The sequence below is a fragment of the Eschrichtius robustus genome, chromosome 17 (genome assembly GCF_028021215.1).
Source record: "Eschrichtius robustus isolate mEscRob2 chromosome 17, mEscRob2.pri, whole genome shotgun sequence".
Lineage (NCBI taxonomy): Eukaryota > Metazoa > Chordata > Mammalia > Artiodactyla > Eschrichtiidae > Eschrichtius > Eschrichtius robustus.
Genome location: NC_090840.1, coordinates 42335958 through 42348457, shown reverse-complemented (window position 1 = coordinate 42348457; position 12500 = coordinate 42335958). Strand labels below are relative to the sequence as shown.

General features: G+C 39.3%; 1 protein-coding gene across 4 annotated transcripts in view; it reads left to right on the top strand.

Annotated features, from left to right (window-relative positions):
- RUNX1T1 (RUNX1 partner transcriptional co-repressor 1) overlaps window positions 1-12500 on the top strand; it is a 138137-nt gene that overhangs the window by 123709 nt on the left and 1928 nt on the right. For all 4 annotated transcript variants that reach the window (XM_068525421.1, XM_068525419.1, XM_068525420.1 and 1 more), the window contains 2 exons: window positions 1299-1489; window positions 10516-12500. The exon at window positions 10516-12500 is cut by the window's right edge and continues 1928 nt beyond it. In XM_068525421.1, the coding sequence (XP_068381522.1) occupies window positions 1299-1489; window positions 10516-10791 (467 nt within the window). In that variant the 3' untranslated portion in view covers window positions 10792-12500. The remainder of the gene's footprint in view (window positions 1-1298; window positions 1490-10515) is intronic.

The window sequence follows — 12500 nt, the reverse complement described above, 5'->3', positions numbered from 1 at the left end:
TTAATTATTAGTGGAGGGCTTTTCATGATCCTCAAGTCATGAACTATGGATGTGTGAAATATAACTATAGAAATTTAAGGAACTATAGGAGTATTTGCATCTCTTAACATTTTTAATCTACAGTAAAACATTTTTATTAGGAATCTATGTTTTTAATTAAACAGAACATTTAATTAAGGTGCTTTTCAAGTGAGTGAAACAATTAAGTGCAAACACTTGAATGAAACATGTCATAATTAGTTTTAATAGAGTGTTAATTGGTAGTAGGTTTGCCAAGTTAATAATTACTGCTTATTAAATTTTCAATTAATCATTGTCATTTTGCTTTGAATAAAGATGAAAATTAGATAAACTAATTCAGGGGGAGGATATTTTCCCTTGTTAATTAGAACAGTTAATTTTTTAAAATGGAAATTACTTGTTTTAGTTGTCAATCTTATGTTGTACATTAGTCAAATCTTTGCACCCTTTCCACAGCCAAAAATAAAGAGCTAATTTGACACCTTGCAGGTTTGTAGTCAGGCCTGATTGTTTTGGCCTGCAGTACGATTCAATTATATTTGTCTAGTGCAACAGTTGGTTATGCAAGAGTGTTTATATTTGATTCAGTAGATGGACAACAGCTGAAAGTCTGGAAATGAGAAAATGATTTTTTTTTAAAATCCCTATCATTTAGCCTATAGAGTCATATGTCCACATTACTCAGGAAATGACAAGAAAAAGAAAAGCTGGATCTTCTGTATATTTCATCTTCAATTTTCTTTAAAGGGTCTGCATTAATTGTTATGAGATACCTTTTCGTTATTGTGTTGTATCTTTTACTAGCAAAATAACGTTGCACTTACATATGTGTCTGTGTAAAATCTATTCCCTTCCTCTCTTTCCCTGAAAGCTTTACCCCTGTACTCCCTGTGTTCATATTAACCTATTGCATTGTGGCAAAACATCTTCTTCATGTGTCTGAATTATCCAGGCAGGTTTTATGTGGTTATTTTCGCCTTTTATCTACTTAGTCTGGTCTCAGAATCCTTTCTCGGGTACTAGTTTGGTAGAAAGGTTGTAGTGATGCTACAGTAGTTTAAAAGATATTCCCAGGAGTGTAAATTAAAGGAAAAAATCTCACCCTTTGCTCTCTTAAAATGAATTTCCAAAATGTGGTTCTTTAGACAGCCGGAAGAACTGCCCAGTAATTGGGATGAAAGTCATGCGTGTTGTCTAGCATTCTGTGTAACAGCGATCAGTAGGCCAGGTCCCGCGCTAACTGTTCTCTTGTCCGGTCCGGCCCGCCTGGCACGCAGAGGAGGCGGTCAACGAGGTGAAGCGGCAGGCAATGACCGAGCTGCAGAAGGCCGTGTCCGAGGCCGAGCGGAAGGCGCACGATATGATCACCTCGGAGCGCGCCAAGATGGAGCGCACGGTGGCCGAGGCCAAGCGGCAGGCGGCGGAGGACGCTCTCGCTGTCATCAACCAGCAGGAAGATTCGAGCGAGGTGAGGCGCCGATGGAAGACTCCCTGGGGAGCTGCTTCCGTTAATGAGGGCGGGCCTTTTCGACTTCAGGAGATCACAAGTAAAGGCGGATATTGGAGTTGAGACAAACGAATCTTTGGAGGGGGAAAATGAGAGTAATTCGGAGAGGCTTGGCACTTGTGGAGTTGACCAAGAGCTGATCAAATTTTGTTTTTATTAAAGGCCTAAAAGAACAACTGCCAAAAAAGGTTTTTAATATATTTGGTGGGTAACAGATTAAAGTGAAATTCTTAGAACTTCCTAGCACTATTTAGATTCAGAACTCTGGTGTGTGTGTGTGTGTGTGTTAGCATATGTGTGTGGTTTCCTTCTAACAGCTGGGATTTAGGAGAGAGACCCTGTGTAAGCTGTGTAGTCTGAAGACATATTGCAGGCCAGGGATCAAAGTCACTTCCTTAACTATTGGTTCTGAAGTACAATGCTAAACCAACGCTTGCATCAATTAAACATTTCTAAGAGATCTTCTGCACAGTCTGTTTTTGCACATTATTTGTAATAACCATTATGATGGTCATTTCATAGCATCACATCACTGCCAGAGGTAATTATTTAGTGTTATTACAGTATATTTAAAACACATACACACATAGCCTAAACGGCGGAAGGATCTGGGAAGTAACTAAAACACAGTGTCTAACAGAATGCCTTTTCAACAGACTAAAGTCAGAGCAACATGGTAACGCTCTGCATTAATTAACACAGCACCACAATCCCCAACCCAAAGGACCCTTAGATAAGGACTACAGTTAGCTAGTCACACCATGCTGAACTAGCAACAGCATAAGCTGATAAATCAACGGTCCCTAAAACACATACCTACAATTTGTGAAGGAGAGTAAGATTTAATTTGTACCAGACTTGTCTGTAGATGAAAGACCCTGTGGGAATTATTCGATACCCAGAGTTTCTATTTAATGTGTAGCAGATGAATAACAAGGGGACAAAAGCAATTGATTTTCAACATTTGAAAGTTTCTCGGGAAAAGAGGGACAAAGGGAAGTGTATCTACCCTTTAACTGCAGACTTTTCCATTGTTGAATTAAACTAGACATAAATTCAATTTTACTGGCATCTTATGGCTAAGATATTTAAAGACTTTGTTTTGTGTTTTTTGAAAGAAAACACAAATTTTATTAGCATCTTTTGGACAGAATTAGTCCTGCTCTATTCAAGTTAGTAATACTGTGAGGCACAGTTGTTGCCATCATTAAAACATTATCACTTTCATATGAACGTTTTAGGGCTGTTATACATGTTAAGAGTCTTTTATAGGTCACTGAATTCTAAAGATAAATATTTTGGAGAAATTGAGAATTAGGTCTTTATATTTGGCTAATAATGCTGTATTTCTTTAGTATCTATAAGCTGTGTACCTTTATTTCTAATATTTATCCGGAAAAATATATGAGCTTGACACTGGTATTGAGCATTATAAAAATATGGTGTATCAAGCAGTAACTAGAAATAGTAGATAGGATGAAATAACCTAGATATGAGTGATCTTCTAAAGTAACTGTTTTCTTTCTTTCTTTTTGGGTATCTTGAGAAACTGATCTTTAATAGCACTACCCTTGTCTTCGGTGACATTTCTCAAGGATTTTAAAGTAGACTGTGCTAGGAGGAAAGGTTTGGGAGCCAGAGAGCCACATTTAATTCCTGGCTCCATCTCTTATAATTCTGTGATTTCAAGAAAACCACTAAACCTCTAAAAGCTTTGGTCTTCTCATCTCATACGGTGGCTAGAACCTTGAGATGTAATCATTTTATCATGTTGCAGGTGAGGAAGCTCACATGGCTAGTCATGCAGCTAGGGGTTGGCAGGATCCACGCTGGAGCTCTCAGCATGCTGTCAGTCCTTACATTGTTCCAGAACGATGAAATAAGCATCATGAAGGTCATTTTTGGATACAGATTTTAAAACTGTACCCTATGGACATTTTTTTTTAAATCAGGTTTGCAACCTGCCCAGGGCAGTTTGTTATTTGATACATATTACTCTAAATTATATCCATTTATTCATTTATTCTGTCAATAGCAAATTATTCTATGTCGGGGACAGCGCTAGGCACTGAAGATACAGCGGTTCCTACCTTCTTGTTCACTATAATTCATTAGAAGAGTCAAATCACTAAATTATGAGTCTTAGTAGAGTTTAGTGCAAAGGCTTCTGGGAAAAAATTTTGTTTCATCTGATACTTAAGGATAATCAGGAGCTGTTCAGCAGCCACCTTCCACCCACCTCCCACCCCACCCCCACATTGCCTCATCACTGCTTTTTTGGGCCATGCGCACGTCATCGCCTTCGTGCAGGGAAGATGGGAAGGCAAGCTTTGCTAGGCTTTGAAAACAGGATGACTATGTAGCCGATGAGTGTTTTGGAAGGATCACTCAGGCTGCAGTGTGGAGAGAGATGAGAGGAAATGAAAAGGAGGAACCGATCTGTTTCAGGAGACAGATGAGGAGGAAGATGGTTGGATGAAGATGGTTGGCAGTGGTCCTGGGGGTGGAGAAAATTGAACCCGTGAGATAAAATGGGTAGGATTTGATGATTGGTCAGCTGACAAGGAAGGCAGAGAGTTGTGGTTTTTCAGTAGACATGCAGATTTTGGGGTGTACACATCAGGTGATCTTCCTTAAGCATTAAACCTTTAAAAAATTACTGACTTTGATCTGCCCAGCGGTTTTTTTGTGAAAGGCAACCTTTCTTCATTTTTTTTTTGTGCATAAACAACAAAAGTTAAAACATTTTCAACTAGACAGACAGATTTCCTCTGTAGATTGGAAAGGGCAGATAGAGCACAAAGGCCTAAATAGTTTATGCTGTCTAATGTGAAAACCAGGAGAGTGCATGTTGATCCTCAGCCCAGGTGCCTGCCTCTCAGGCCACTTCTTTAGTAGCCGCATGGCAGTACACTCGACTCCTTCAGGGTATTCCCATCCAGTTCTCTAATTTCACTTTGGTTTACAGACTAATAATCATTATTACTAACCGTTAGAATGACACTGGACTGCTTAGGCAGACAACAAGCAAATGACATTTTCTGTACTTTCTCTTTTAACGTGTATTACATATTTCATCAAGAATGTAATGCTAGCATTAGCATAAATCAAAAGAAAGGAAATTCAGTGAATCTGGCCATCTTCAACCGTTTTATTTTTTTCTATATTCATTTCTGGTTCCTATCTGTAAACATATAGAGTCTTTTTTTCCAATGAATATTGTTAGATTTGGACTATTTCAAAAGGAACTTGCCACAGCTTTTCTTTGAGATCCGTAACTTGTTTTGGCTTAGGGGATCAAAGCACATGGCTGGAATTGAGCCTCGAACAGAGAGCAAATAATTGTGCTGTTCCAATAGTTAGTTTCGAGTTTAAGCCACTAAAGTGATATTTTCCCCCAGATTGAAACAGTCTTTATTCATTATTCCTAGATAGGTGCAGAAGTGTACACGCTTATATTGGGTGGTTTTGTGGCACTTAAGTAGAAACACTGACTGAACCTTTAAACTTTGTTTCCAGAACCTGCTGAGCCCTAATAGTGTGAACAGGTCACTCTGAGAGGTTCATCTTCATTACCCCCTCTAGAATTAATAGAGCCATCCCCAGTGGATCCTGTGCAGTGTGGCCCAGACCCTGGGGATGGACTAAGTGGACTCAGTAGGAGGTAGTCACCACACAGTTATTACACACAGTCTCCCAGCATGGCTCCCATTAAAGCCTCACAATCTGATTGACCTATCGATCCCCAGAAGAATTTGGAGCTCTCACAGTATGAGCTGATTCTATGTTACCTAAGATTTTTGCTTATTTGTTTCATTTATTAAAAGGCCAGCTGTCTGAATCCATAGATGTTCATGGTGTATTGGATGGTCTGTTGGGCCTGGAATGATATGGAGTGGTTCACCTCTTGGAACTTTGGTTTTCTCATCTATAAAACTGGGATAATGTTTATGACTCACTCTGCAAGGTGGTTGAGAGGTACAAATAAGATGAGTAGAAGTATTTTATAAACAAGTCACCTTACAAAGAGCAGTGTGAGTATGTAAGAGAGAGAGAAAAAATACAAACAAGAGGGTATTCTAACAGGAAGGGCAGGGAAGGAATAGTAACCGTGAGATTGGAAAGGAAGGGAGACCATGGGGGAAGCAGGGTCTGTAGGGTTTGGCACTGAGAGGTTTCAGGGGAGTTTCCAATGAGATGACAAAGTCGTTGGCCTGAGCGTTGCCAGTGACTGAAAAGGACCACACCATGAGTCAGGTTTAGGGATTACTGACTTAGGTGGCAGAGGAGCATCCTGGTGGCGCTACAGAACAGGCAATTGAAAATAAGAGACAGCAGCTCAGGAAGGAAATGAAGGCTGGAGGAAGGTTTGAGAGTCATTTTCTTACAGCTAATGGTTTAAGACCATGACTGCCAAGGGAGAGTGTAGGAAGGAAAGGATATTTCTTTTCTTTATGCCAACTTCCCTCCTTGACAGGTATTTAGGGGAAAATGAAAAACTAGAAGAGGAAGAGGTTATAGTGTAAGAAACAGAATTTTATTATCTTGAAACCAAAGTTAGAGGGACTTTCAATAAGGGAAGTTTTTTTTTTAAAAAGGAGGAATGGGGAAAAGGTCAGTAGTGGTAAATCTTTGGAAGGTCTGAGGGCAGCGAGGAAGGAGAAAAAGTAACTGGCCACTAATGACGTATAAGTGGAAGTAAGCTCATGTTCTGTCTGTGTAGCTGTCAATGCCTATCAAGGGAGGCACAGGGCCACGAGCTTTCTAATTGTAAAGGTTGTGCCATGCAAAGATGGTAAGTAGTCTCATTTGCTTTCAGCCAGTGCCAAGAGGAGGAGGTGGTGTTAGTTCCTGCCGTTTATTCAGGACCCACCGAACATCAGGACACTTTAGTTAGCACTGACATAATCCTGAATAACCCTATCGTTATGATTCCTACTTTATAGGTACTGTCACTCTACAAGGTTAAGTAACTTGCCTGTAGTTCTGAAGCTGCTAAGTGATATAGCTGGAAGTGAAAAACCAAGAAAGGGTGACTGAAGCCACTCAAAATTGGAAGCCATTTCCATTACACACCATGATACCTTGTCTTTGGTGTTCCAACTTCCTGGTCCAACCTCTGTCTATTTTCAGGGTCGAAGTGCCCTCCTAACCTTATTCCTGCCAAAACAGGCTATAAGAAAGATCTGAAATGGACAAAGTGTGGCATTTTAGAAAGAGTATTTGGTTTGCAGTGCAAAGACCTGAGTGAATCAAACCTTGCCTATGTAATTTCATATCTAGGCAAATCATTTACTATAAAGGTTATTTATATTTTGGGAATTTTAATTATAATCGTTCTACTTTATTCATTGAGCATCACTTGCGTGCAAGGGTTTTTCTGGAGAATTATAGGTGTGTGAGACCTGGAGAAACTTTTTAGGAGAAAATGTTTTGTTTCTGGTAAAAGGAATTTCCAACAGTAAGAATCAGAAAGGATATTATTTTGCTGGTAGGACAGAAAGACCTTTCTCTCTGTATCTAAAAGAACAAAATGAAGGAAATAATTTTGTTCTTAGGGACAAAAGAGAATTGCTGATATGAAACAAGTATTAACAATCTTTGACATGCAGCTTTGGCACCAAAAGCTTCAACTCATCATTTCCATTTCCCTGTGTAGTACCAGTACATTTAGAAAAGGGAGGGTTGTGTTCTGCCTCCTATTTTTCATCTGAGTCCTAGCCTAATTTTGGCCAATTGCTGATTCCCATAATTGGTAGGAAAACATTCCTTATGCTGAAAAGGAAATAATATTATCACAAATAAAGGGAAACTATAAAGTGCCATGGGCTTTGGAAATGAAATTTGCTATGAAATGGTATTCTCGAGACTTCTGTACTATTTTGGTAATTCAGTCAACAGCATCATTGCTTAGAGGACTGAAAGGGAAGCTCTGTTATATGAAAAATGAATGAATGAATGAATGAAAGAAAGAAGCAACTATCAGGTAATACTAGCCTGAATATGAAAAGCACAAATTGAAAAATGTAAAATTAGATTAAGCCATTGACCACCTTAATCCCTGCCCTACAGATACACCCCTGGGTTTCATACACAATTTGCAGTTTCCACCTTTGTGAATGGCAGAAAGCTTAGAAACTTAAAATGATTAAAATTGGAATACTCATAAGATTCTGCACATTGCACAGTTCCCAGAAGTGATGGTTGAGAGGCCGGGTGCCAGTGGTCAGGCATCAGTCTTACAGGTATGGATTAGTTAACAGGAAATTTGGTAGAGCCACCCAGGAGAAATTAATAGAGATTGCTGTGTCTGTCTTCTAATGAACTTTTAAAAAGGAATATGCACTTTGGGGATTTCCATTGATTGACCACTTGAGCTAAAGTTCCCTATACATTCATGGCAATGCAATGTCAACAGCAATAAAAGTATGCAGGTTTTTTTCCACCAGCTCATTTGAATTGCTCTTTGTTGCATCTTCCTAAAGTCAAAGGTTGTTTTTGTCTCAGTGGTGGGTGGTAAATGAATGGGATTGAACAATTTCGGAGTGGGACTGGAGGTAAAGCTAGCCAGAGCCCTTGAATCCTGGGTCAGAATCCAGAGATGCTAGGCAAAAAGGCTCCATTCCCAGCAGCTTTATAATCCAAAACATCTGTTTCTATATTTGGCACAATTCCACTTTTTTATTTGTAAAATTGTTCCCATCTTTGAAAACACTTTAAAAAATAAAGAAGTCCCCATTCTGTCTTCTCTTTCCATTCCCCAACACATGCATTTGTAATTACCTGGTTTAGTCTGGGTGTTTAATCAACTTAAATTGAGAAGGTTGCCTACATCTGATTTCAATCTGAAGGAGCCATTGAGAACTGGGCAGTTACTGCCTTGTGTCTGCCAAGATGTGCCTCTGCCAGAAAGCGGATAGGACTCACACCAGGGTATTTCCTAAAGAAGCCACTTAACTCAGATTAGATGTTTAATTTCCTTAAAATATTGTTTTGGATCTGGGTCTGTGTTCTCTAATTGAGATTTTCTGATGTAATTTAGGAATTTCACTTATTTCTGAGTTTGTTCCAGGATCCAGCTGGCATTATTCTAAATGCCTAAAGCTCAAGGAAGTAAACTTCCCTGAGTGATGAGTGTCGTACCTCGCTGCTCTGGAGGATGGGCCAGGCCCATGTTTGTTCAGGCTTTTGTGGAACCGTTGTCTGTGCAAGAAGACTGAATTAATTTTGAGAAAGAAGGGCTTCTAATTTTGGTAATGAAGCCTCTGATCAGAGGTACCTATTTTTTGAGATATTTTCCTGGCTAAATTAAATGGAAGTAGGAAAAAAAATTACTTTGTTCTGGTACTATTAATTTTAATTCCATTTTTATTTATGATATTAACATATAAATCAAGCTTCTAGATTTCTTCAGCTATGTTCACTTAAAACACCTTCCATTGGCCAGAGTTTGAGATCTTAAAGTTTTAATTTTTTTTTCCCTTCATTGGGCCATAATTTCTGAATGGTAAAGAAATACGAACATAGGGCTGAGCTCTTTCTAAAAGTTTTAAGCTGTAGTTCTTGAGTTTTTAGGCTTCCAGCACTTGAAAGACTCTAGGAGCTCCTTTAGTTTTTAGCCAAATTAGAATGAGTGCTAAAAATTGCTTTGCATATTTTGCACAGTGGTAAAGCCATACACAGACCAGGGTGAGGGCCTGACATTCCACTGGGGCATTTTTAATAGGCTTATGAGCCCACCTTAAGCCACACAACCAACATGCTGAAAGCAAAATAATTGCAGGGAACATAGTGGGGAGATTTTTAATATCCATATATATCAGGGCTTTAAAAAATGTATTTTAATTGTGACACAGCTACATACTGTCAGCTGGTTGGGGTTACCAGATTACAGTCGGAAATTTGTTTTGCAAGAAAATAAAACCAAGGAAGATACAGGATAAAAGGATTAATGGTAAAAGCTAAAATCACTTGCTATAACATTTCACAATGGGGGTGGTCTTGCCAAAGGAAGCACAAACGTTTCGAGTTGGCTTCCTGAGGTTCCCCCTCCTCCTGGAAGGGTTCTTAGGGCACAGTCATTGTTAATCTCCTCCCTGACACTCCCTCATTCCCCAGGATCTGTCCCACTTAGGGGCTCTTCCATCTCTAGTATGTCTGTCCCCAGATTCACAATGTGTTTTATCTCAGAGGCAGCCTCATTTCTGCTTTTCTCACTTCTTGGAAAGCACCAGTGGAGATTGGCAGTAGGCTTGCTAGGGTCCTAAAACTTCACAAATGTTTACTGAGCACCTAATATATATATCAGGCACTGTTGTGGGTGCTTAGAATATATCAGAGAAAAAACAAACCAAGGATCCAATCTCCAGGGAGCTGAAGTAAAAGGGATTGTTTTGAGACTTTCCTACCATTTGGTTGTCAGGTACAGTGAATAACTGATTGCAGTGGGAAGAACTAAACACATGCCCTACTTTTTCTGGTCTGTGGTAGAGCAGAGGATAGAATCCTCTGTCTAGTCCATTATATTCCTTTGAATCTACTAGAGCATCCTCATAGTCCCTTTGTGATTCCTGTTAGTGTCTAGAAGGAAGAAGCTTCTGCCAGGAGTGCTGTCTTTGAGTCTTTCCATGGTGGTAGTAGTATTAGAAAGGAAAAAATTTAGATGTAGCAGTTGTTAGTATGGGTGAACAGAGAATTTAGATGTGAAGATAACTAAACCTAAAGGGAAGGGGTTTTATAGTAAAAACGGAAAAGAGCTTCAACCAGTTTGTTTAGATGTCATAATAGTTTTTGGCAGAAAAGTCTGGGCAGTTACACCAAAACCTGCATCTTCAGGGTGTTTAGTGTGTGTACACATACGCACCTGGATTTTTCATTCTTACAGTTCTTAAAAATAAGGGGGTAGTGCTGCCTAGCATATTTCCTTAGACTTTAGCCTGGTCAATGTAATAATTTGGGATTTCACTTTCTTCTGCCTTCTCCAATAGAGTTGCTGGAATTGTGGCCGTAAAGCGAGTGAAACCTGCAGCGGCTGTAACACAGCCCGATACTGTGGCTCGTTTTGCCAGCACAAAGACTGGGAGAAGCACCACCACATCTGTGGACAGACCCTGCAAGCCCAGCAGCAGGGGGATACGCCTGCTGTCAGCTCCTCCGTCACGCCTAACAGCGGGGCTGGGAGCCCGATGGACACACCACCAGCAGCCACCCCGAGGTCGACCACCCCGGGGACCCCTTCCACCATAGAGACAACCCCTCGCTAGATGTGCACTCAGAACTGTCAGAGGAAAGACAACACAACCAACGTGAAACCAATTCCTCATCCTCAGATGCTCAAAGTTGTTTTTTGTTTGTTTGTTTGTTTATAGATGAACTATCCTGGTTCAGTACTTCAGCAAGAGAGAACCTAACTGTATCTTGAGGCGATAGTAAAACAGAGGGCCAGTAACGGGTCGTAATGACTTACTGTGGATAACAAAGATTTCTTTTCCTTAAAGAACTGAAAAGAGAGCAGAAAATATAACAAGAAATGATAGATTTGACCTCCTCCTTGTTATTTTCCAGTAGCTGGGATTTTAAACTAGATGACCTCATTAACCGATGCTTTACCAAACAGCAAACCAAGAGATTGCTAATTGCTGTTGAAAGCAAAAATGCTAACATTAAAAGTCACAATGTTCTTTATATACAGTAATGGAAAAAAAGAGGAAAACCCTCAAGGGCATGAGCATTGGCTACAGCAGTAGACATTTTAACAAGAAGATGAATGGCGTCCGTGGGTTGCTAACTGAACTTTGAAGACCCGCCACAAAACGCACAGATGTGTAGCATATTGGAAGGAGACACAGATGTTCGGTTTTTTTCCTGTTTCTGAAAAGAAATAATATCCAGGTCAACAGAAGGAAAAATGAAAGATGATTTGCAGTGGGATATGTGAATACAGCAGCAAGAAAAAAAATGCCATAACACAGAAGGCTCCTTTATATATATATACACACACACACAGAAGTAAGAGACTCAGCCTGCAGTTATTAGCATCCTGGCAGCTTTGACACCAGCCAGCTGCCCTAAACAGCCCTCAACGTTTCTTCACTTTTGCAAGGTTCCACAGAGCAAGACATTGGGTCTATTCCAGCTCATTCATTTTATATTGAAAAATAATTTTTAAAAAATGATGGCTCCAGCTCCAGCCCCTTTCTAAATTTTTTCAACCCCACCCTGTTTGGATTTTTAATTAAAAACTAGTAGTTCTCTTGGTGTTAAAACACTTCTGTCCTGTGAGGTTTCCCAATGGTGTTTTTCTTGTAAACGTGCTGGACGACTGTGAAGACGCGTTGTAGTTTAACCACGTGCCCACATTTAGTCTCTTTATTCCTAGTTGGTGAGAAACCTGTATCTTTCTATGCTGCTTTTATATCTGTATGTATTAGTGGTATTTCTCTAGTAGTTCAAAAAAAAAAAAAAAAAAGAAAAAAGGAAAAAAAAGACTTTTTTTTGTTGTCCTCAAGAAAAGAAAGAAAAAGGCTATCTTTCGGAGCTGCTATTTCATTCTCTTATAGAATTTTTTTTTTTTTCCTGAAAACCAGCATGCTTCACGGAATGCTAACATATTGGTGTTTTTGTAAGAGGGATGTACATAAATGTATTTTGCACTGTCACAATGACTCCCTAGGCATGCTTTTTTTTTTTTTTTTTTTTGAGCAAACTCTTTTTAAATATGCTAGAGCCATTTCACCAAGTTTAGCTGTAGCATAGAGTAGTAGTGGAATTTTTCTTTTTTCTTTTTTCGTTGAAAAATCATTATTAGGGACTTTAAAAAAAATAACAAGATATCCTACTTTTAAAAAAAAAGACAGTGCATGCGTATTGCTGTAAGGTTGTTTAAGTATTTCTAATTTTACAAAAAAAAAAAAAAAAAAGATAAATCATTAGAGCTCCAAATGCTGAGGTGTAGACTGACAGCTTTAACACT